The following is a 22,190-nucleotide window of genomic DNA, read 5'->3' as shown; positions in this document are numbered from 1 at the left end:
TGCGGGCGCTGCCCGGTATTAACTGCGCGCTCGTGGGAAGGTGTCTGCAAGCCAGACTCCGCCTCCTTTGTTCTCACGTCTCTGCCGCCCTCCCGTCCGCAGGAGGTGGGGCCTTCACCGCCAGCAGCATCTCAGCGCCGGGGCTCGGTGAGCGTCCGCGGATGCATCCCAGCGAGCTGCAAACGCAGCCCTCGCAAGCTTGGAAATCAGGCCGGGGAAATGCAGCTGGCGCCTCTGTTAAGCAGACAGCGCCTGAAACCTCAGCGGTGTACTTCAGCCTCATCGGGATCTGTTGAAGAAAGTGACATCAGCAAAACTCCCTTGCTGGGCCAAACCCACAAATAAACGTTCGCCATGCTGCGCGCCCAGCCGTAATCGCTGCAGAACTGTGCCGCACTGACAGCAGCTGTTTAGCTGGGGTCTGACAGCCCAGAAGAGGCACCACAAGAAACCGCTCTGACAGTGCCGTACCAGAACACTTTCGGTCCTCTCCCCAGAACGAGCTTAGGACAGGGAAGACCTTCCTCACACTCCTTCCTGCCAGGGACCACTGCTTTTTTGTTGAGCCAAAGCCACGTTCCCCCTGGGCTACAGCAAGCGAGCCTGCAAGCAGCACAGCCTCCTCTGCACTGCCACACGGACAGAACGAAGATGCAGCCTGCTTGTGGAATCACACGCTGACACCCCTAGCTCCCACAGCCCAGCTCAGCTCCTTTCTCAGCTCCTCCTCCCACAGCCCAGCTCAGTCTCAACAGACTCCTGGCAGTTCTTGGTTTAGTCACTAGCCCTGCAAGGAACCAAGAGTGCAGAGCAAGCACGCTCAGGCCTGAACGAGCAGCATATCTTAGGCAGAGCTGACGCATGGCTTATCCTGCTTAATCACTTGTTGAAGTGTGGCTATGAGCATTGGCTACTACTTCCACTACAAATGCTTCTGTCTCTGGGAGGAAGCACAGCAATGGAGCCTGCAGCACAAGAGACTTAATAAACCCAAAGAGTTGCTGTCTAAGATATTTACTAAAATTCAAACTCTTAAAGGAATCCCTGCTTCCCAATATTCTGCAAAACTCCAGAGACCAGAGGATACAGAAGCTGCACAGCAGTTTATCCAGGTGATGTTTATTAGAGCATTTCAAGTATACAGTGATTTTCCTGATGGCTGCAAACAGATACCAGTAGCAAAGTAACTGAGTAGCTGCAGGCTATGTAATTATCATGGGAAAATAATGCTTTCAGCTGAAATAAGAGGAAAAGAAAGCATCACACTAAAAAGTTGAGCAAGTTTGGGGGTGGGGAGGAGCAAACATAGTTCCTGATTGAGGTCATTTACTTAATTTGGCAACTCACACGTAGCAGAAGCTGCTCGCTATTGCACTCTTCCCTCAGCATCCCAAGGACCTAAGTTACCCAGGGGTGTTTTTCTCCACCAAGAGCAGACAGCATTCTCCCTGGTAAGGGAAAGCCAGCTGCACAGGTAGGTTAGTTCTGGAGCCCCAGCTCAGTAGCTGGAAAATCAGATTCTCAGCTTTGCGTACTCTCATGCAAGAGCCAAGCTGCTGCACTTCCACCAAGAAAGCAAAGGCTTCCACTGAGAGCACACTAAAACCATCATATCCTTGCTACAAGACAGCTTCAGGTTGGGAATCTTTTTGGATAAATGGGCTGTTGGTTATAAAAGCAAGAACCACATGGCAGCCAGGCTGCGAAGTGGCAAAAACTGTGCATTTCTCAATTACTACTTGTGAAATACAGGTCCTTAAAATACTTCTAAAGCAGAGACTCCTCACCAAAGCATAAAAAGGGCACAAATAAGAAGAAACTGAGCTATGGTGTGACCAACTCAGAGAGCACCTCGCAAACCAGAGGCTATGTACTTTACTGAATCTGCCTGATTTGCAAATCAGTAGTTATACATTTAAGATATTAGCTGCCTCGATTGTGTTAAGTCTCCTGCATTTATTAACAAAGAACATTTGAAGCCAGTTGAAATAAAAAACTTATAAAAACAAATCAAAAAGTAGAATTCAGATGTATAACATTGCAAGCGTACCTACAGAATGACGGTTCCTCAAAACCACTGAGCTCTGAGGTAAGTGCTGGCAATTTCATGGTCAGGCCAGCAAAATACAGTGGTGTTTCCAAGCCCCCTGAACATGTCTTTTAAGTTAAACATTCATTAACAAAATTAATCACAGCTCTTTCTAGCAAAGTTGCTTAAAAATTTGTCTTCAGCAAGGACGACTTGGAAATTCTGGTGAGCAAATGATTTGCAAGTAAAACAAACAATTAGTAAGAACACAGTCTGTTTAATAAAATCAGATTGGATTACTATAAAACATGCTGAAGACAGCCACTGAACTCATATCCTGGAGCTGCAGGGCCTTCCTCCCTCAAACCTTGCAATCGATTTTTAAAACCTGTCTGCATAAAGGACAACAATGGAAGACAAGTCGGAAGGTAATGACATATCAAATACAGGGCATACACACATTAAATTAACGGATTTACTCTTCAGCATACAGGAGTCTGATACAGTTACTGGCAAGAGTTGCAGAAAGTTGAAAATCTGAACAGTCTTGAACCACTTCCAAGAATTCCAATGGCTTTTCAGTAGTTCCAATAATTAATGGGAATATAAAACAGACGGACTGGCTTCTCCAGCAGAAGAGGTGGGACACTTCTTTGCTAATTGGACCGTTGGTACAGAAGGGAATTGATTGGACTTCCCCAGTCTTCCCACTAGTCTGCCAAAGATGATGATTTATTAAAACATTCTTGATTTACTGGCAGCTGATTCAGCAGGCAAAAGCTACAGACTCTGTCAATCATAGTGGATGGCAGTATAGAAGATTATCCAAACAACCTGTAGAGAGGAGAGGAGATTATTTTCATGCTTCTGGAGAGGGGTTTGACAACAAGCATTGTGCCTTACTCTGATGGGGGTCTGAATTCAGTTCTAAGAGTACATCAGAAAGGCATCGGGATCTCGATGCACCACACGGTGGCATTCAACTCACTTGTTGTCCAGTGATTAACCTAGTTACAATAAATTGCAACACAGTCCCTCCAGTGATTCAGAACCACCACCACATCAAGTCATGAGTGTATTCAGACACTTGGGGAAGGGGAGTAACAGGAATTCTCCTTCCCATCAATCCCACTTATCAGATGATGTTAACACAGCTCTCTTCTGTCAGCACCCTGGCTTACCTGCTTTTCTTCCAAACCCTCAGAAAGTTTACCAACACAGCTCACAAAGCAACTTAAAGAAAGTGAGAGATGTTACCAGAAACAGTGCAAAAGATGTCATGAATCCTTCCTTTGTTAGCTCCCATGTCCCACCATACTCCTCCTCATCTATCTGCTGGAAGCTACTGAAGTAGAGGTACAGAACACCAGCATTGATCAGACAGAATCTGAAAGAAAGATTAAGAGCTGTCACTTTCCACAGCACACACGACATGGCACACAGCAACATGTGAGATATCAGCAGAGGTAAAAGGGAACACCATCCCTATAACTTTAAGCAGGCAGCTCAGTGTCTTCCTTACAAGAGTCCCTCCTGGTCAGTACACTGGGTTTGGATGAGGTTCCCCTCAAAAGCCACAACCTACAGCAACTAAGGCTCAACAGACAGCAATCAGAAGCTGGAAATATCAGCACATCTGCAAATCCTGCACGTTTTTGTCTACTGCAGAACAGCAATAGTCCTGCTCCAACACAGAATCCCATTTCCATTAAATTTGAGACTGACAAAAGGAAAGAGTGTTAGAAGACAATGGAGATCAAACATGTGATGTCCCACTTGTTCTTAGACCAGTTTGACCTTATATTACCCTAACTTCAGGCTGAGACGACCCGGCAAGTGACAAGTACATTTCCTGGAATGAAAGCTGTAGGAAGGGCCAAACTGTAAGACACACAGACTCAAAGACCAGCAGCAAGCTGCAAGCAGCTGCTCAACCACATACCATAGAACAACTGCACGCACAATTCTAGTTTAGTTTTCCAAATGATACCACATCATTTTTATTTCTAACATGTAGTACAGAAATTGGCTCGTGCACCTGAAGTGACCTTGGGAACAAATGGATGATTAAGTACAAATCAAGACTTCCCAACTCCTCCTCATCTGTTACCAGGCTCACTTCAGAGGTAACTGCATGTAGCTACTGAGTTTCTGTTAAAGCATCGTTGCCCTACAGCACCTTTCTCTAAGTTCCAAACCTCGTTTTTAATTAGAGGCACACAGCAACACTCCCTCCTTGCCCACACCTAGGGCAGACAACTTCATTTCCCTCAATAAAACCTCCAAAGCTGTGAGCTTTTTGTACACAGACTTTCACTGAGCAGAGACATTCACAAAGAGAGGCCCCCCAGAGCCAAGTACAGCTTTTCCTTTTACTTCTTGGAAGCCTACATTCAGAATTACACATGCAGAAATAGGACACTTCATAAGTCAGTTGAGCCATTATGCACTTCTTCCACCCCTGCCTTCTTTAATAATGATAAAATAAATAAATAAACAACAAAGTAAAAAGTTTTAGTTCAAGAAGAGATAAAAAAGCTAATGAAAATGTTATTGTTTGTCTGAATTTCCTGACAAGTAACAGTCTGGAATGCAATGCTGGGTTTAAAACACACGGCAGATGCAGGGGTTGCCTGTAGCCAGCTGTATGGGAACTGCTAAATCACAGAAGGCAACTCACCTGTGTGAACCAGCAGGGGTGGAGTCCGACTCCACGTCTCCCAGACCCCATTTAAGGTCTGACCAGCACTGGGGAAGGATCTCTTGTTAGAGATCCCTCCTTTGTGGAGTTTTTCCATGTGAGCCTCAATCCTCAGAGATGAGTGTTTCTCTTTATACTGTCTCTTTTCCATCCTGGTAATCTTTCTAATTACACCATCTATAAAATATATTGGCTAATAATACCATTTGGTATTATTCATTTTGTTAACTTCACCTCTTACACCAGCACTGCGTTACAACACGGGCTTCGAGCAGACAAGAAGCCAAATCCAAAAGTGGTCAAGTATACAGGACAGAAAAATCAGCCTTACATTGCGATCCCCACGAATCCCTTCAGAGGGACTATGCCCCAGATGATTCCCAGAATAACCGCGATGATCTGTCGGAACCAGTAGATCACATCTAAAAACTCGTCCTGAGGAGAGAAAGCAAAACGGAGACCGCTGTGTGTTTCTGCGTTGTTTTAAGGATCAGGCGATGGATAAACCCCGCGCCCCCGGGAGTTACGTAACGCGCTGCGGTCGGGCACGTGGGCGGCAACCCACGGCACCACGGCCACGGCCGCTCCAAACGGAGCTGCACCGACACAGCACCGCGCGAGCGCTGCGCCGCACGGCCTCGCGGCGGCGACGGAAACCGCCGACCCGAGCGCGGATCCTGCGGACGTCCCCCGGAGCCGTCCGACGCGCGCCGGGCCCGGCCGGGCCGCGTACCTTGTCGTGCCAGGCGGAGTCGCTGCGCAGCGCTTTGCCCCACACGGAGCCGCGCGGCCCGGCCCCGCCGCCGTTGGCCAACGCGTGCTGCTGTGCGTGCGGCGGCTCCTCCCTGCGCCGCGCGCCGCTCATCCTCCTTCCCTCCCGCACGGCCCCGGAAGCGGCCGCCGCCGCGCCGTCAGTCACCCGCGCCCCGCGGCCGCCAATCGCCGCGCTGCCTGGAGACACGTGACCAAAACGGGCACACCCCCCCCCCGCCCTCCTACGGCGAGAGAGAGGGCGGGGGGGGAGGTGCCGCGGGCGGGGGCTGCGCGGTGCCGGCGGTCCTCCCCGTCCCTGCGCCGCTTCGTGCCGAGCCGTGCGGGCCCGGGGAGGGGGAGCCCGGTGCTCTCCGGAGCCGGCACGTCTCCGGAGCTTGCTGGCTTGGCTGGCTGCGGCCCGGGAGCCGGCGGGAGGCACCGACGTGCCGTGCGGCCGCCTCGGCCCTGCTGGGAGATCCCGGCCCCGCGGTGCCGGTTGCTGCCGGTGCCTCTTCCCTGCGCAGACCCTTCCTCGGGATCTGCGCCCTTTTGCCCGTCCCTGCGTGTCCCCGCTCGCGGTGCAGTTCAGCGTTTCATTTCGTCGTTAGTGAACCGTAGCCCTAATGCCCTGCACCGTTTTTTTCTGTTGCACAGAGCAGCATGTGCTTGATTCAGCACTTCGGGAGCCTGGCTGCTTTCTGGTATCCTCGCTGTTCGCTTCGTCGATGGGCTTGGTGAGCTCCTGCATAGGCAGATGGGTCCCTGTCCCAGACCACTGATACCTTTCAGCTGTGCCAGGCATTTCAGATACCAATTTTGCAAGGTACCTGTGGGCTTCCCAGCACTGCCCTGGCTACGTCAGGTCTCTGTGCTTTGAGGCATTTACCACAAACTGAAGAGGCTGGTCCAAATCACTGGGCTCACATTGTGTTACGAAGAGGGTGACATGCAACAGAAGGGGACCTTTCATATATCTCCCTTAGGAACCTTCATATGTGACACCTACCATGACAGAGTCCCTTGCTGAGGGCTGCTCTGACCTTGCTCCCCTGGGGCTTCTCAGGCATTTGGAGCATGGCAGCCCCCTCTACCGTCACCCTTCAATGAGAGGGGTGTCAAGTATGGGAGGAGGAGGAGGACATGTCTGAAGGACAACAGGACTTTGGGCTGTGTCCTTGGCTTGTAAGGAGTCTCAGTGACCCTGCTCTATGCCACCTTGCAAAGGTGGAAGCATTTGTGTGATAATGGAACATATGGATCAGGGAGCTGATCTAAAACTGACACACTAAAAGACTACCTGGTTTTACCCCATCTCCATTTCCTGACCCACTGCCCAGAGAGAAATTACAGTGGGAAAGAACAAAGAGGAGACAAAAGAGAGGTGACAGAAGATGTGGAGGTAGGCTCCTCTGCCAAAATGTGTCCCTCAGCAAGGGAGGATGTGTGGGGAGCTGGTGCCACTGTGAGGAGAAGGGAAGGTGGGAAAGGCTGGAAGGGAGGAAGAGGAGCATGTGCCGGTGTCCCAGCAACAGCCCCTCATGTGCACCCAGCTGCAGACGCTGCAAAGCGTGCGAGGAGCTGCCATGTTCACTGCTGCTCCCCATGCACGACTGCCACTCACAGCTGGGAGCTGGGGCTGCCGGCTCTGCACAGGCACTGCTGCGCTTGGGGCGGATGCACAGAAAACCCTCGGGAGCAGCATGGGGCTGCAGCTCAGCTCTCTGCCTCCTGATTCTTTCCCTTCCTCCTCCCTTCCTCCAAAGGCAAACTTTTTTTCGGGAAGCCCACGTGGAGCTCAGGCTCAGCACAGACTGCGTAGCCCACTCAGCCACAGAGCAGAGATTCCCGGTGGGGGGGGTGGCAGCTGCGGCTCGATGACACAGCTCGTGTCAGCCCCTCATCCTGCTCTCTGCGGGCTGAGTTCTGGCCCCGGGGTCTCAGGGCAAATCCCTCTGGGTCGCCGTCGGGGCCGCCACGAGCCTTCGGCTGGGGTCATCCGTGGGTGCTCCCCTCAATCAGCAGCCACGCGTGGGCCTCCTAGCCGTCCTCCCCTCTACGTACGGCCGGCATCTCACCCCGCCGCCCCGGCCCCGCCGCATTCTTCTACCTTGTATGGGCCGAGCCGGGCCGGGAGGGGCGGGACGAGGGGTCCGGCACCGCCCCGACCCCAGCCCGCGCCTGAGACCGGGACAACAGAGCAGCACTCACGGTCCCGCAGCTGCCGCGCTCCGGCCCAGGTGAGAGCTGTACCGCACGGCGGGACCTGCCCGCGGCCCCGGGCGGCGGCAGAGCGAGAGGGAGCGGGGGAGACCCCGACGGAGCGGGCGGGAGGGATGCGGGGCAGCCCCGGGGTGCCAGGGGCAGCTCGGGAGGGGTCGGCGGGACCCGAGGGCGCAGCCGGGAGCACTGCCACGCTGGGGAGGGGGACGACGGCGCTACGGGAGGGGCCTCGCACCCCTCGTGGGGAGAGGAGCTCTGCTCGGGTCCCTGTCCCGCACGGGATGTCTCGCCGGGGAAGGCGAGGAGCGCGGCTGAGCGCGGCTCTCGGCGACTGCAGTGACTGCGACCGGGACCCGTCCCGCGCTGTCACGGGGAGCTGTTCCTGCCCGGAACGTCTGCTTCTCCCCCGGGTCTTACTGGTGGCCGGAGCCAAAACCCAGATGCTCCAGAGATCTCCCAAGTGACCTGTGAGCAGCTTCAGGCAATAGACGTTGGAGAAAAGTTTTATTTAGCTCTTTTTCCTCAGAGGCGGGGGAACTTGAAAACTATAGGTCCCTTTGGCTTCATCTGCTCTGCTCCCTGCATGCCTCTTTGGTACAAAATGTACAGACGTGATAAAAGCCAGGGAGCTTCTTAGCCATGGAGAAAGCAGTGGCCAGGGCAGCATTCTTTGCAGTGGAACGTCCTGAAGTGTCAACAACTGCAGCTGCTTACCAAAGATGGTCGGTTTCTTCAGTCACTTGAATTTTTCCCCACGTCACTGGCAGGCTCTGCGCTGCTGTAGGAGGAGTTTGCTGTCGCCTCCCCCTGAACACCGAGGCCGGATTCACCCCCCCCCCGTGAGGTGAGCCCCTTCATGCCCTGGAAAGAGCGCGGGGACACGCAGCCTTCCTGCTCCATGCTGCTGGAGTGCCCTCTGCTTCCCACCCCTCAGAGGGGCCCAGAGGGGCCATGGGAGGTGTGGTACCATGTGCAGGCGGTGTCCATGTGTTTGAACATCTTGTGTGCGCAGTGGGGACAGAGCTGAGCAGTGCTGCACCGTGGGGCCGGGGCATGCTGTTCCAGCAGCAGGGAGGAGCAGGCAGCTCAGCTTGCAGCGTGCTCACCTTTCAGTAAGGGCAATGCGTTCTGGCTAGCTGCTGCTTGAAACAGACAGTCAAAGGAGCCATTGTTTATCCCCACGGGGCTGTACCTGGGGTAGTATAGGCTGTTTGAATAGCCATTCCCCATTCTACAAAGCCGAGCATCCAGCAGATGTGTGCCCTGTGTCAGTGCTGGGGTGTTGTGCAGATGATGTCCTTCCCTCCTGTGGCACTGAGAATCCCACAAGCAGCCCTGCAGCACTCCTTGCAGTTGCATGCCCAGCCTTGGAGGGGCCACCCATGGGACACCCTTAGCAGCACAGAAGTACCCAGCATCATATTTGCACCATGTGTCTTCAAGGCATCACAGGTAGCTAAGCTGTGCTGCAGCTGGAAGGTGGAGTTCCCCCATCCCCTTTGTGCCAGGCACCTGCTTTGTGCAGCCAGGCCTGCCAGGAGCCCCTGCAGTTGCTCATCCAGCAGCAGCTCTCCTCTGATTTATTATTTTTTTTTATTTTTGGGACAGGGGACTGAAGTGATAGTCATGATTTGGTGTAGAGAAGGCTGGAGATGGGCAGAAGGAGCTGGAAGGGGCCTTATGCCCTGGTAGCATGGGGATGTCCCTTCAGCTTGTCTGTCTCCCCAGCATGCCCAGCATCTGCACCGCCACGAAGCCGCTTGCTTTTACCAGTGGGGAAATGTATGGTGCCATATTTTACTGATAATGGTCCATCTTTGCTCTTTCTCTTTAAAACTGCAGCTGTCTTCTATAGTAACTTTTAAAGCTGGGCTCGTGGCCATGTGGGGCTGCCTCTTTAGTGGAGAAGGTACAAGCCCCATGATGCAGGAGGCAAGTGGCAGAAGGGTAAGGGTGAGCTCTGCAGCTCCACTGCCAGCAATGGGCAGGTCCTGTGTTAGTTAGCACTGGGATGGGGCTTTCACCAGGGGCTGGAACAAGGCCTGTCACCATGGCTTTTCCTCTTGCTGTGGAGAAGCTAGATACTCAGCCCTGCAGCATGCAGGCCATTATGGCCAGGTGCTACCCAAACTGTGCTGGTGTTGGGTTTTGTGAGCAGCATGCACCTCACAGCCAGACCATGGGGCTGCATGGTGCAGAGCTGCTGTCGGGCCCTCCAGCAGGGCATGGACCGCCTGGGTCAGCTGCACAGTGCTCCTCCTTGTCAACGGTTTACGGGCAGGTTCGGCCCGGTTCCGTGACGATTGGTGCGGGGGACCCACGGACCCACGCCCCAGGAAAGGGGAAGGGGGAAAGGGAAAAGGGAAAAGGGAGATGGGCCTAGGAACAAAACAGCGGCAACGATCTGAGGAGGAAAGCTAATTTACTAAATAAGATATCGGAAAGCAAAATAACACAATATAATACAATATAATTGGAATTAAAGCTAATAAATCAAATAAAATGAGCAAGAGAGAGTGTCCGATAAACCAAAGGCCTTACGCTAACGCTGAAGGCGAGACGGCAGCGAGCACCCACTGCTGAGTCGATCCCAAGGGAAAGAGAGTGTCCCGTGACCGCAGACAGTTTTTATCTTTCCCTCTGAGCGTAAACACGTAAGAACGCAAAGCATCACACAGTCCTCTGGGGAATGGAGTTCTTCTCTTCTGAGACAGGTATATCTGGAACTATCGATGATCCAGAGCTGGAGCATTAACTCTTTAACTCTAAATGTACTACATGATGTTATGATGTGGAATACCAGTACCAAAAATCATAAAACCATGACACTCCTCCAAACAGAGGCATTTTCCCTGCACCCAGCCCAAGGTCTCTGAGCCACAGACAGCCTCAAGAAGTAGAAATGAAATGATTAGGAGCTGAGCTGGTCCTTAGGACCAAGCACCTTCCCAGGAAATGTTTTGGCTCAAACAGTGGAATCAAACATAAAAAAGCCATGTGCCATCCAAATTGCACTTGGTTCCCCCAGCAAGAACCATCTCGGGGCTCATGCCAAGCCATGCTCATGCTATCTAGTCACAGCTGGGGCAGCATAAATATTTGTGTAGTATTAATTCATGTGGTGAGAGCAAACCTCATTTCTTCTGCTAATGGCTTTGCTAGCTGCTCTCTGTGGTTAGGAGGTGCAGTGGTGGCTGAGCCACGTTCCACTGGCAGAGCTTTAATTGCCAAGTCTGCCCTGGCACAATAGATTCGTGGGGGTTGTGCTGCTTCCTGAGCTCCCCCATGCTGACTGGTGCCTACACTGCCACTGGGAGGGCAGGATGCAGCATGATGTGGCCCTCAGCTGCTCTGCATCCCTTGCCAGAGCAGGCAGAGCCCAGGAACAGTGCTGACACTGAGGCTCAAAGGTGCACTCTTTTCTCCTCTCCACTGAGGAACTTGTTCAGTGTGTTAGCACTGCTCCCTGCCGTGCAGCTGGCAGAGACTCCCTGTCCCTAGTGGAGAAGCTGAGGCATTGGGCTGCCTACACAGGAGCAGTGGCCATGGGGGAAGCACAAGGATCTGGGCAGCACTGTGGCTGTGGGCAAACCTTACCCAGGTTCTCTTACAGGGCCATGCTGAGGTGGCAGCTGACACTGGGAAGGTCCGTGTGTCTGATCTTCCTCTGGTGGCAGCTTGCTGAACGTAACATTTCAGGGTTTGACCAGGAGAGGTCTGAACATCCTCTTCCTGGGCAGCACCAGTGGTGGCCAGTGCTTCAGGGTCCTCTGTAGGGATTGAGATTGGGCTCCGCTGCCCATGGTGCAGGCATCTCAGACACTGACCTGGCCTGGAAGCATGGGTGGGCACCAAACCACTGCTCAGAGGCTCTGAGGGGGCTTGGGCACTGTCTGCTCACCCCACCAATAAACTGAGACCATCTGCAGTGCTGTCCCTGCTGGTCTGCCCTGGCTGAGCCCCCTGAGGGCTGTCCATCCATCCATCCAGTGGCAGAGGGCTTCCTCTTGATCCCTCCCTGCCCCCTGCCTGGCTCTACTTGTCTGCTGCCACTCATTATATGTACCAACTATGCTATCCTCTGTGCCTGCGGATACACAGCTACTCCCCAGCACTGCCCTTGCCCCTCACCCGCATTTGGGACTCTCCCGTGGGCAGCTGGAGCAGGAGCAGAGGGGGTGGGGAGGTGGTGGCATGCGAGGAATGCACCCGCAGCGATAACCCTGGACACCAGCCGAGCCCTGTCCTGGTGAGGCAGGGGCTGCTCCAGCACAAGGTGGGGCGATTTTGCCTGCCCAGCATAGGGCAGCTCTGCTGTGGGAGGCTGTGCCAGAACCGGAGGTGGCACCTGGGAGGGACCCCTGTTGTTGGTGCTGGGCTTGGCACAGAGGGGACAGACAGCAAGTAGGTTTGGAGGCAGAGGGAGTGGGCAGGAAGCTCTGCCTGCAGCCCATGGGGACAGCCCTGCTATGGTCTGGGAAGGGGGACAGCGAGAGATGTTCCTGGAACCTCACAGGGTGCTCAGCAAAGCCCAGGACTCCCCTGTCCCCATGTCCTCTGCTGTGAACACAATATCTCGCTGTTGCCAAACTTGGTGATAGCTGAGGGACAGACCTGGTGAGTGGTGTTTATGCAGCAACAAAGGGAAGCTGTGTCCCTCCATTCCCCTCTCACAGCCCTGCCCTGCCCACAGGTACCAACCCAGCTGCCAAGATGTCCAGCAAGCGTGCCAAAGCCAAGACCACCAAGAAGCGCCCACAGCGCGCCACCTCCAATGTGTTCGCTATGTTCGACCAGTCACAGATCCAGGAGTTCAAGGAAGCTTTCAACATGATCGATCAGAACCGCGACGGGTTCATCGACAAAGAGGATCTGCATGACATGCTGGCTTCCATGGGTGAGGAGACCCTCCCCCAGCCCCCTGCATGTCACCCAGTCCCATTGCCCCTTATGCCTCCTTGGCCAGCTGCTTGGGGGCCACAGGGACACTGTGCTTGGTGAGGAGTCCTGGTCATTGTACAGTGAGCCCGTTGTTGGGGTGGCATTCAGGTACAGCTATCCTGATTAAGGCCAGTTTGACTCTGCAAAAACAGGGGAGATATCCTCTGGTGCACTCGTTGGCCTTGAAAATGTGCCTGTGGAGGTGCCTGAGATTCTGTTGTTCTTACAGCTGCATTCACCAGTAAGGACAGGTCCCTGCCTCCATTGGGGCTGAAGCAGCTCTGCACAAGAAGCAACTGTCAGGTGCTGCTTGGGGCTGGAGAAGTGGTACCCCAAAATGTCACCAGGACAAAAGCATTTTGTTGCTCACAGCCTGTGCGATGGGTCAGGCTGGTCCTGTGCCAGTTTGCATGGCTGGGTCAGTGCTGGGAGGGACAGGTGGTGCCGGAAGGGGACTCCTAACCCAGCATCCATAGGCTCCTCCACAAGGGATGGAGCAGGATGCATCCTCTTGCCGGCCTCAGGGTCCCATATGGGAGATGGATCTGGGCTGCAGATGGGTGAGGTCTGTGTCTGAGCTGGCAGGGGGCTGCAACAAGTGGGTCCTGGTAGGACCAGTGACAGCTCTGGGCCAGGCAGAGCCTGCAGAGCAGGCTGGCAGTGTGGGGAAGATGTGCACTTCCCAGGCATTCTGGCTCAGCACTGCCGGGCACAGGGGCTTTTGGGGTGGAGCAGAGCCCAGCAGCATAGCCACACTGCCCACCCAGAACCTGCCCCCTCACTGTCCCTCTCTTGGCCCCACACCACACTGTGAGCTCTGTCAATCATTGATGTGGTGGCTGGACCTGTTCTGAAGGTCCCTCCTAGGAGAGAAAGCACAGAAGGGCCATGCACTGAGTGTGTCAGAGCTGCTCTTGGCTGAGGCCAACATCAGTGGTCTGCTGGGAGCCATGCTTGGAACACGATGACATGGAGAGGGGCTGAGCAGGAGCAGTGGATGCTGTGGAAACCTATTCCTGTGCCTGTGGCATGGGTGAACAAGCCCCCAAACACACCTCCTGTGACAGCCAGTGGCTAGCAGGGGCATGGAGCACTGGAGGCTATCATGCTAAGGGTGCTGCCCTGCAGCCGTAGTGCCCTCCTGGAGAAGGCAGTGAGCTCCATTTCAGACTGGTGGGCCAGCAGCAGGGGCACATCTCCAGGTCAGACACTGCTCAGCTCAGGCAGATAGTGCCTAAAAGAAAGAAAAATCCTTGCAAGTCTGCCATAGCTGAGTTCTGCAGTGGCAGCATGGGCATGGGGCTGGTCTTGGGGATGGGACCCATACCCACACTCTGCTACCTGTGCCTGGCAGGGAAGAACCCCACTGATGAGTACCTGGAGGGCATGATGAGCGAGGCACCGGGGCCCATCAACTTCACCATGTTCCTCACCATGTTTGGGGAGAAGCTGAACGGCACCGACCCGGAGGATGTCATCCGCAATGCCTTTGCCTGCTTTGATGAGGAGGCGTCAGGTACGGGCTGAGCCCTGGGGAGCACCTGCAGGCAGCTCTGAGGCAGTGCAGGCTGTGGGCAGCAGGGGGTCCCCACTCACACTGCCCTCACATGCTGACTCCATTCCTGCCATCCCTGCAGGGTTCATTCATGAGGACCATCTGCGTGAGCTGCTGACCACCATGGGGGACAGGTTCACTGACGAGGAGGTGGATGAGATGTACCGGGAGGCACCCATCGACAAGAAGGGCAACTTTAACTATGTGGAATTCACCCGCATCCTGAAGCACGGAGCCAAGGACAAGGACGATTAGAGCTGCCTCCTGCACGTGCCACTCGCCCCCTGCCCCTCGCTGCTCAGCCCCACCGCAGGCTCCCCCTGGCTGGGATGGCACCGTGCTCCGTGCTGGTGCTGCCATCACCTGTCCTCTCCCACAGCTCCAGGATCTTGGCCAGACTTCCCCCCTTCACCCCCTCCCCCCCCACTGTGCTGCTTCTCACCTCACTCAGCAGGAGGGTCTGGACAGGGGCCTGGGGACCACTGGCAGGGGGTTCTGTATGTCTCAGAGCAGTGCAATCCCTGTTCCAGAGGACCTAACACAGAAAGAAGCTCTCCCCTTTCTTCCCACACTCCCTTCCTTTAGGAAAGAAAAAAAAAGAACAGTTTCCTCTTCTTTGGCTGTTTTATGGCTTCAGAGCCTGTGATCTGAGGGATTCAAAAAGCTGAAGCAGCCTATAAAGTCTGATGGGTGTGACACAGCAGTGTACTCTGTTCTCTCTCTGCCCAGCACAGCCCTGGGTTTGGGGTTTGGGCCACCAGTGCCCCAGCTCCCGTAGTGTGTCCCTCCTGCCTTGCTGCCCTGCTGCAGCTCCTCCTCCCGAGAGCAATTTGACTCTGAAATCAAATAATTCCCGACCCGTCTGCAAAATCCGCTAAGCATCATTTACTGCCTTTGCTGATGAGAGCTGAGCTTCAGGATGGGCAGAGGGATGGATGCAGGGAGAAGTTTGGATGCAGCACCGCACGGGTGGTAACAGGCTGCGGGAGCGTGCGGCAGAGGCTGCAGCTCCCACTGACAGCTGCGCGGCTGCGGACATTTAAGGAACCTCGCAGTCCGGCCCTGGCAGGGAAATCTCAGCCCACTGCCACAGCCCACTGCGTCAGCCGTTCCCCGGCTCCTTGGGCTCCTCGTCCCCGGCTCCGGGGCCGCCCCTCCCGCAGAGCTGCAGTGCGGGGGCTTCTGGCAGAGTGACGCGGATGGGAGCGCGGCTCAGGGGGAATGCGCTCTGCGGTGTCAAACGGGCACCGCTCGAGGGGACGGGCGGACCCCGGGAGGTCGGAGCTCAGCTGCTATCGAAATACGGAAAGAAAAAAGAGGAAGACTCCCCCTTCACACCACCCCCACCCAAAAAAAAAAAAAAAAAAGAAAGAAAGAAAGAATCACATGCTAGGAATTAGGAAGGAAAAAAAAAAAGGGGATTAGGGGAGAGCAGTGTGTGGCCATCGCCTTGCATCCCGTATCGCCCACACCTTGAAACAAAGCAGATCCGGCCTCGCTGGGAGAGTTCACAGAACGGCACCCGGGAGTCCGACAGCAAAGAATGGGATCTGCTATAGCAGCTTGATTTAAATGGGGCGAAAGATGAGCTGAGGGCATACGTGCAGTGGGACTACTGGTAACACGGAGCCGAGTAGCAGCTCCTGGGACGGGATCGGATCCTTCAGGCTTTTCTCCCTCAACCGCACCTCCTCCCGAGCCGCCCCGCAGCTGCCGGACGGGTTTCCAGCGGCAGCAGCAGCGCTCAGCGCCGGCAGTGGGACTGCTCCGCTCCCGTGCGGCCAGCCGCGCTCCCAGAGGCTTCTCATCCCCTTTGGGCAGAGCTGCTTCATCTGCAGTCGGTGAAAAAGTACCAGCAAACTCGCGAGCTACTTTCTTGTGAAAGGTTCCCAGGCTTTACTCCTAAAAAAACAAACAAAAAAACAACGACAACCACGGAAACAACAAAAAATAACGAAATTCTCAAAGCAGTTATTTCAGAGGCGCGTTGTTCCAGCCCCCAGACCAAAAGTAGGCGTAATGTCAGAAGTGTTTGCTTGAGGCAGGGACACTTGAGTCAGGAATCCATCTTTTCGGTGTAAACCTGAAGCAGCAGCTTTCTCCTCTCCTCCCATCTCCAGCCTCCTCACTCATCAGAGAAGGACTTCAAACCCCCCTCCCCCCAAAAAAAAGAAAAACGCGCCCCGTGTGCCGCCCGCAGCTTCTGCTCCGCACGGCTCGGGCAGGACGGGCGCCCCAGGAGCCCCTTTGCGTCAAAAAATACAAATTCAACAGCGAGAGGCGGCGAAGGAGCAGTGCCCGAGCGGTGCCGGCAGCCCCGAGGCGGCTCGGGGTTAGCGGCGTCCCCCTCCGGTACTGCCCGCCCCGATTGTTTTCCAAATGGCCGAAGTTTAAAGGCATTATCATGTCAATGGATCCGGGGGGGGGCGGTGGGGAGTGGGGTCTCTGCCCGGGCCGCGGGGCAGTTCCCGGCCGCCCCGGCCCCGAGGAGCCGGGGTTGGGTACCTCCCGAGTGTCCCCGGGCCGAGGCGGGTAACGTTAAACGCCGAGCGATTCGGGGTTGCGGGTTCACGGGAGACATCACGGACTCAGCGGCAGCGAAACGCCCGCTTGAAGCAGTTCTCATTCGGCCGCGCGGAACGCCGAGAGAGAGAGGGGCTGCGAGCCGGGGCTCGCGGTGAGGCCGCCCCGCGGTACCGCGTGCGGGAGCGGTGTGCGGAACTCGCGCGGCCGCGCCGGGCTCCGGGGAGCGGTCCCACTGCCACGCGCGATGCTAGTACATGGACGGGCGGGTGGGGGGGGGGATCCCGCGCGTCCCACGGGCGAGTTTCCAACGTCCGTCTCCCGCTCGGAGCGCCGTTCTCGCCCCCGCCCTCCCGGCACGGAGCCGCCTCCGATTTCCCACCGCACAAGTTAAGAGCGCCCGAACGCAGCGCGGACGGTGCCGGGGCGGTCCGAGGTCCGCCGGGCTGCCATCCCCGGCCGCTCCGTCCCCGGGCTCCGCTCCGCGCACACTGCCGCCCCAGGTTTTCTCCGGTCGGCTCCGCCGTGCCCGGGCCGCGGGGGAGGGGGGGGGTGGGGGGAGTACCGGAGCGGCCGCGGGGGCCGGAGTTCGCTCAGCGCCGACCGCCGGAGGGGGCGGCCCCGGAACCGCCGTCCGCAACTCCTCCGCGAGGCCGCGGCGGTGACAGCCGGGGGCGGGCGGGCGGGCCGGGGGCGGGGGGCCCGGCCCAAGTTCCTGCCTCCTTGGGAACAAAGGGAACTCTGTCTCGGCATCTGTCACCGCCGCGGCCCGCAAACTTTTCGGGGCGCCTCGGCCCCTCGCCGCCGGCCCCGCCGCTGCGGGAGGGCACCTCCCGCACCCCGACCGCGGCCCCGGAGCAGCGGCGGCGCGACCCCGGCGCTGCCCATGCAAGGGCCCAGGCGGCGGCGGCGGCGGCGGCCCGGGGGTAAGAGCGCAGCCGGAGCGGTGCAAAACATGGTGTCCCGCGCGGGCTGCGTGCGCGGCGGTGCGGAGCGGAGCGGAGCGGTGCGGGGCTCGGCGCGGCTCGGCAGCGCGGTGCGGGGCGGTGCGGGCCCGCAGCGCGGCCTCGCTCCCTTTGTGCGGCCGGGCCGGGAGCCGCCCCCCTCGGGCGGCGTGAAAAGTTTGCACGAGTCCCGGTCCGGTGCGCACGGCGGGTTTTGTTGGCGCTTGGCGCTGTTTGTCTCTTTGGGATTTAGTTCGGGAGTTGTTCGGAGGCCAGAGCCGGTTTGGCCGATCTTTCTTTCTTTTTTGCGGGTGGAGAAGGGGTAGGGGCGGGTGGTGGTGGGGTTGGTGTCGAGTCGGGGTCCCGTCGGCTCTCCGCGCGGTTTCGGGTTTCCGTCGCTCTTCCCGAGCTCCAGCAGCGGGGCGGGACGTCCGCTTTGCTTTGTGCCCGCCGGGGCCCGGTACCTGTTGCGGGCGGCCCCGCTCCCGACGCGTTCCGCGCTGACAGCGGCCTGGCCCCGGAGCCGCCCGAGTAACAATGCCGCCGGGGCCGCGGCCCGGGCCCCTCCCCGCGCTCACGTCCCCCCGCCTCGGGGAGCCGGCCCCGGCCCGGAGTTCCCGCAGCTCCGCGGGCCGTGTGCGCTCGGGCGGCCGGAGCGCGGCGGGCGGGGCCGCCTCTCTGCCGGTGCTCGCCCCGACACGCGCGATGCCGTTCCTCCCCCCCCCCTCAGGCTCGAAGCAGGACCGCGCCGCGGGCGGCCCCGCCATGTCGGATAGCGACCTCGGGGAGGACGACGGCGCCGCGGCTCTGGACCCGTCGCAGTCGAACAAGAGGAAGAGAAGGGGCAATCTGCCCAAGGAGTCCGTGCGGATCCTGCGGGAGTGGCTGTACGAGCACCGCTTCAACGCATACCCCTCCGAGCAGGAGAAGCTCAGCCTCTCGGGGCAGACCAGCCTGTCCGTGCTGCAGGTACGGGAGCGCAGCACCGCGGGGCGGCCCTCCCTGGGGGCTCCTGGAGCGGCGGCTGACGGAGTGCTTGAATGGGGCTGCGCAAATTGGTGCCCCTCTGTCAGTTCAGTGCTTCAGGCTTCCTCATGTTTCCAGGGTACCCCTGGGCCGACCTCGGGGTGGGGGCAGCCATCCCAGGAGGACGCTGTGCCGGGGGCCCTGAGGTGCACTGGGAGCTCAACACCATCCCCCCCCCCCCCAACCCCCCCATTCCAACAGCAGCAGGACAGCCCAGCCCAGCACTGCTCTCCCCCATTCCTCACATCGCCGCTGGCCCGGGCACTGCTGCGTGGGCCGTGGCACTGTCTGTTTTCCCTCTCCTGGACCGTCAAAGCAGACTTTATTTTCCCTTTTCCTTATCAGTTTGAATGCCGTCAGAGCAGCATGCCTGTGTCTAGCAGCCTGGGAGGAGCCTGGGGCTGGGGCTGGCTGTGGGCTTGGGGCTGTCTCCACCTGGGCCCGTCCCTGAGATGCTGTGCTTGCCTGGCCAGGAGCTGTTGGGAGGTGCTGGCAGGGCTGGGGGGGGTCCTTCCCCTGAAGTTCTTCGGGGACAGGGCCCAGGGCCATCTCTGGGTTTCCCCTCTGAGGTGAGCCAGGGGCACAGCTGCAGCCAGGCTGGGTTGTGGGGCATTCGGGGCATTCTCCCCTGGAGTCAGGGCAGTGGGGCCGAGCCAGGCCCTACACTCCAGTGTCTGTTTGCATGTGCAGAGACCCCGGCTCTGCAGGGTGACAGCAGCCACGTGGCCCCGGGTCCTCTGTCTGGTTCACTGAGCTTCTGGTGAGGTCCTGCAGCCGTACAGCCCCCTGCCCTTGCAGCCAGCGTATGGAGGTGCTGTTTAAAAAGAGAGAAAAAAAAATCAGTCCAGTGGCATGAAAGCAGAGGAGCTGAGACCTGTGCAGCCCCATTGCTGCCGAGTGCTAGAGTGTGGCTGGAGCAGTGCTGAGGCCGTGTGTGGGCCTGCGTGCCACTCTGTGGCTGGGCCATGTACCACATGCTGGACTGCATCCCACCGGTGGCCTCTCTGTGCCACGGGGCTGCAGGAGCACGTTGGGGGCTGCTGCCTGCAGCTTGTGAGGGGAGAGGGATTGCAAGGAAAGAGAGGGCGAGGCTCTTGGATTAGAAGCTTAACACATTACAGATACTGTCTGAAAGACAACAAAAGAACAACAGAGATCTTGCTGTGATCGAAGTTGTGTTAAATTCTCTTTCCCCAAGGAAATATTTTACGGAGGTGTTGATTTGGGAAAGATTCATAATTTTTTGGCCTAATTTATTCTCTTCTAATTGTTTTCTAGGAAGTAGGCATTTTTTTAAATGCAGTTTTTTGTATGAAGATATTGAAACAGTGCATAGCAGAAGCTGAATACATGGCTGCTGGACTTTCAGAGGTGCAGCTGCAGAGCTCTGCCCCATTGCCATGCAGATGGTGGGAAGTGCCTTCGAAGTTCACTGCAGCCTTGTTGGCTGGTGGCAGACACAGAAACCAGATAGCGTGCTGCCAGAATCCCCGCTGCCTGCATGGGGCTGCAGCTCCATGAGTCGGGAGGGGTTGGTACTGGAGATACTGAGGGTGATGCTCCGCCTGCATGCACACTGCATGGGGCTGGGCAGCACTGCCCATAGCGCCGGGATGGAGGTGCTGGGAGGAAGGGGCTGCCCAAGCAAGCAGCATGGGGCAGGAAGCAGCTGGCACTGGGGTTTCCGTGTGCAGCCCCTACTGGGGCAGCTTTCCTCTTCCAACCCTGGGGAAGGGAGATGTGGGGTGGGGGGAGCCCTGGGGTAGCTGACGCGGCACAGAGCCTCTTGCTGATTGCACTGTGCCCCTTTCTCCTCCCAGATCTGCAACTGGTTCATCAACGCCCGGCGGCGGCTGCTCCCTGACATGCTGCGCAAGGATGGGAAGGACCCCAACCAGTTCACCATCTCTCGCCGAGGGGGCAAAGCCAGCGATGTGACCCTGCCACGGGGGGCTGCCTCCGGCTCCAGAGTGCTGGTGGTTCCTCCCGTGGTGGCAGCGGGGGCTGCCAAAGTGCTGCCAGTGTCCATGTGCCCACAGGTACTGTGCCATCCCGCCCAGGCGCTGGGCAGCAGCCTGACAGTGCTGGGTGCCTGCAGCCCCAAGCAGGAGAAGCAGCCCGGCCTGCAGCAAGCTGAGCCAGACCCCCACCCCAAAGCGCTGCCGGGTGCCGCTGGCAGCACTGTGGCCCTGCTGGCACGAGCTGAGGCAGCCAGCCCCACCAGTGGACTCTTCAATACGCCACCCCCCACACCCCCTGAGCTCTTTGGTGACGACTTCAGCAGCTTCCAGCTGCTTGTGGAGGTGGCCCTGCAGAAGGCAGCTGAGCTGGAATCGCAGCGGCAGGGTGGGCAGCTGCCCCTCTTGCCTCAGACTGAGCCCCTGGGTGCCTCTGTCACCAAATAGCCCCTGGGCCAGGTCCTGTGGGGTGCCCTTCCCCGGGGGTGCCCAACCTCCAGCCTTGTGCCACCCACGGGGCCCTTTTTGTCCAGCCTCAGGAGCCTGTGACCACCTACAACCCCATGCAACTCATCTCAGAAGCAGACCTGTGCATCCCTGTACCTCCGGTGGCCAAGGGGGAGAGGAGAGGAGAGAAGGAAGGACTGTCCCGTGCCACCATGGAGCTCCTGCTGGGGACGGGGCCCTGGGCAGGTGGGACCAGACCTCTGCAGCTGAGACCTCTCCTTGCTGTGACCAATGGTCGCTGTGCGAAGCCACAGAACTCCCTTGGAAAACCTGCTGACTTCTTTTTCTCTTTCCTGGAAAAAAAAAGGGTCCATCCAACACCACTTCTTCAGGGAGAGGAAGAGAAAATATATATATTTTTAAGTTCTTGACTGTTTTAAGGATTGTGGATGAAATTCTTTTTTCTCCCAAATGTCTCTGATCTTTTTTTGTACCTTCCTCCAGTTTCTGTGGAGGGACGTAGTGGTGCCTTGTGCCTGCCAGGAGCCATGCCCTGCCTGGAAAGGGCTGGGGGACAGGCGAACTGTAAACGAAGCCCGTGGCAAATGTGGGACCCTCATCTTCTGCCTTAGGGTGTGACAGATGCTGCCGCTAGAAATCTCGATGGTGCTGTTTAGCAGTTTTTATTATTATTTTTATTTTTGTTGGTGTTGAAACCTTTTTCCTTTGTGATTTATTATGTTTTGTTTTGTTTATTTTAAATTTCTTTAACAAACATTTCCGTGCCTTCTCTCAGTTTCTCTCATGTTCCTGCTGAAGATGTGCACACTGTCCTGGAGCAGAGAGCATGCTGCAGAGCCTGAGGAACACCGACTGCAGGCTGCTGCCGGGGGCAGATGCGAAGCCGAGACTGTGAAATTTTTGTATCCAAGGTTTTTTTGTTTTCAATGTTTTTATTATTATTTTTCAAATAACATTTGGAAAGAAGTGTGTTTTGAGCATGGGCAGCCTGTGTGTTCCTCTGCAGGTGCACTGTTTGCAGCCTGCACACCGCTGTCCCTGGAAAGCAGCCAGACATTGGTGAGATGCCTTG

The 22,190-nt window shown here is 57.0% G+C and overlaps 3 protein-coding genes across 3 annotated transcripts; 2 read left to right on the top strand and 1 right to left on the bottom strand.

The window, feature by feature from the left end:
- Positions 1–1,099: 1,099 nt before the first annotated feature.
- RAB5IF (RAB5 interacting factor) lies at positions 1,100–5,612 on the bottom strand. Its single transcript, XM_065754013.1, has 4 exons — positions 5,464–5,612; positions 5,062–5,165; positions 3,287–3,416; positions 1,100–2,863 (listed from the first exon to the last, which is right to left on the bottom strand). The coding sequence occupies exons 1-4, from the start codon at positions 5,593–5,595 to the stop codon at positions 2,822–2,824; spliced, it is 408 nt and encodes a 135-aa protein (XP_065610085.1). The 5' UTR covers positions 5,596–5,612; the 3' UTR covers positions 1,100–2,821.
- Positions 5,613–12,373: 6,761 nt separating this feature from the next.
- Positions 12,374–14,899, top strand: MYL9 (myosin light chain 9). Its single transcript, XM_065754239.1, has 3 exons — positions 12,374–12,600; positions 13,999–14,160; positions 14,282–14,899. Exons 1-3 carry the CDS (start codon positions 12,417–12,419, stop codon positions 14,452–14,454), a joined length of 519 nt encoding a protein of 172 aa, XP_065610311.1. The 5' UTR covers positions 12,374–12,416; the 3' UTR covers positions 14,455–14,899.
- Positions 14,900–17,473: 2,574 nt separating this feature from the next.
- TGIF2 (TGFB induced factor homeobox 2) lies at positions 17,474–21,265 on the top strand. The gene is made up of 3 exons (XM_065754234.1): positions 17,474–17,648; positions 18,397–18,635; positions 20,513–21,265. The coding sequence occupies exons 1-3, from the start codon at positions 17,609–17,611 to the stop codon at positions 21,095–21,097; spliced, it is 864 nt and encodes a 287-aa protein (XP_065610306.1). The 5' UTR covers positions 17,474–17,608; the 3' UTR covers positions 21,098–21,265.
- The last annotated feature ends 925 nt before the right edge of the window (positions 21,266–22,190 follow it).

This window comes from Cyrtonyx montezumae, unplaced genomic scaffold (assembly GCF_038088225.1).
Source record: "Cyrtonyx montezumae isolate F1298 unplaced genomic scaffold, pur_monq_1.0 scaffold_9, whole genome shotgun sequence".
Lineage (NCBI taxonomy): Eukaryota > Metazoa > Chordata > Aves > Galliformes > Odontophoridae > Cyrtonyx > Cyrtonyx montezumae.
Note: the sequence above shows the minus strand (reverse complement) of the source record. Positions and strands in the feature narration are given on the sequence as shown.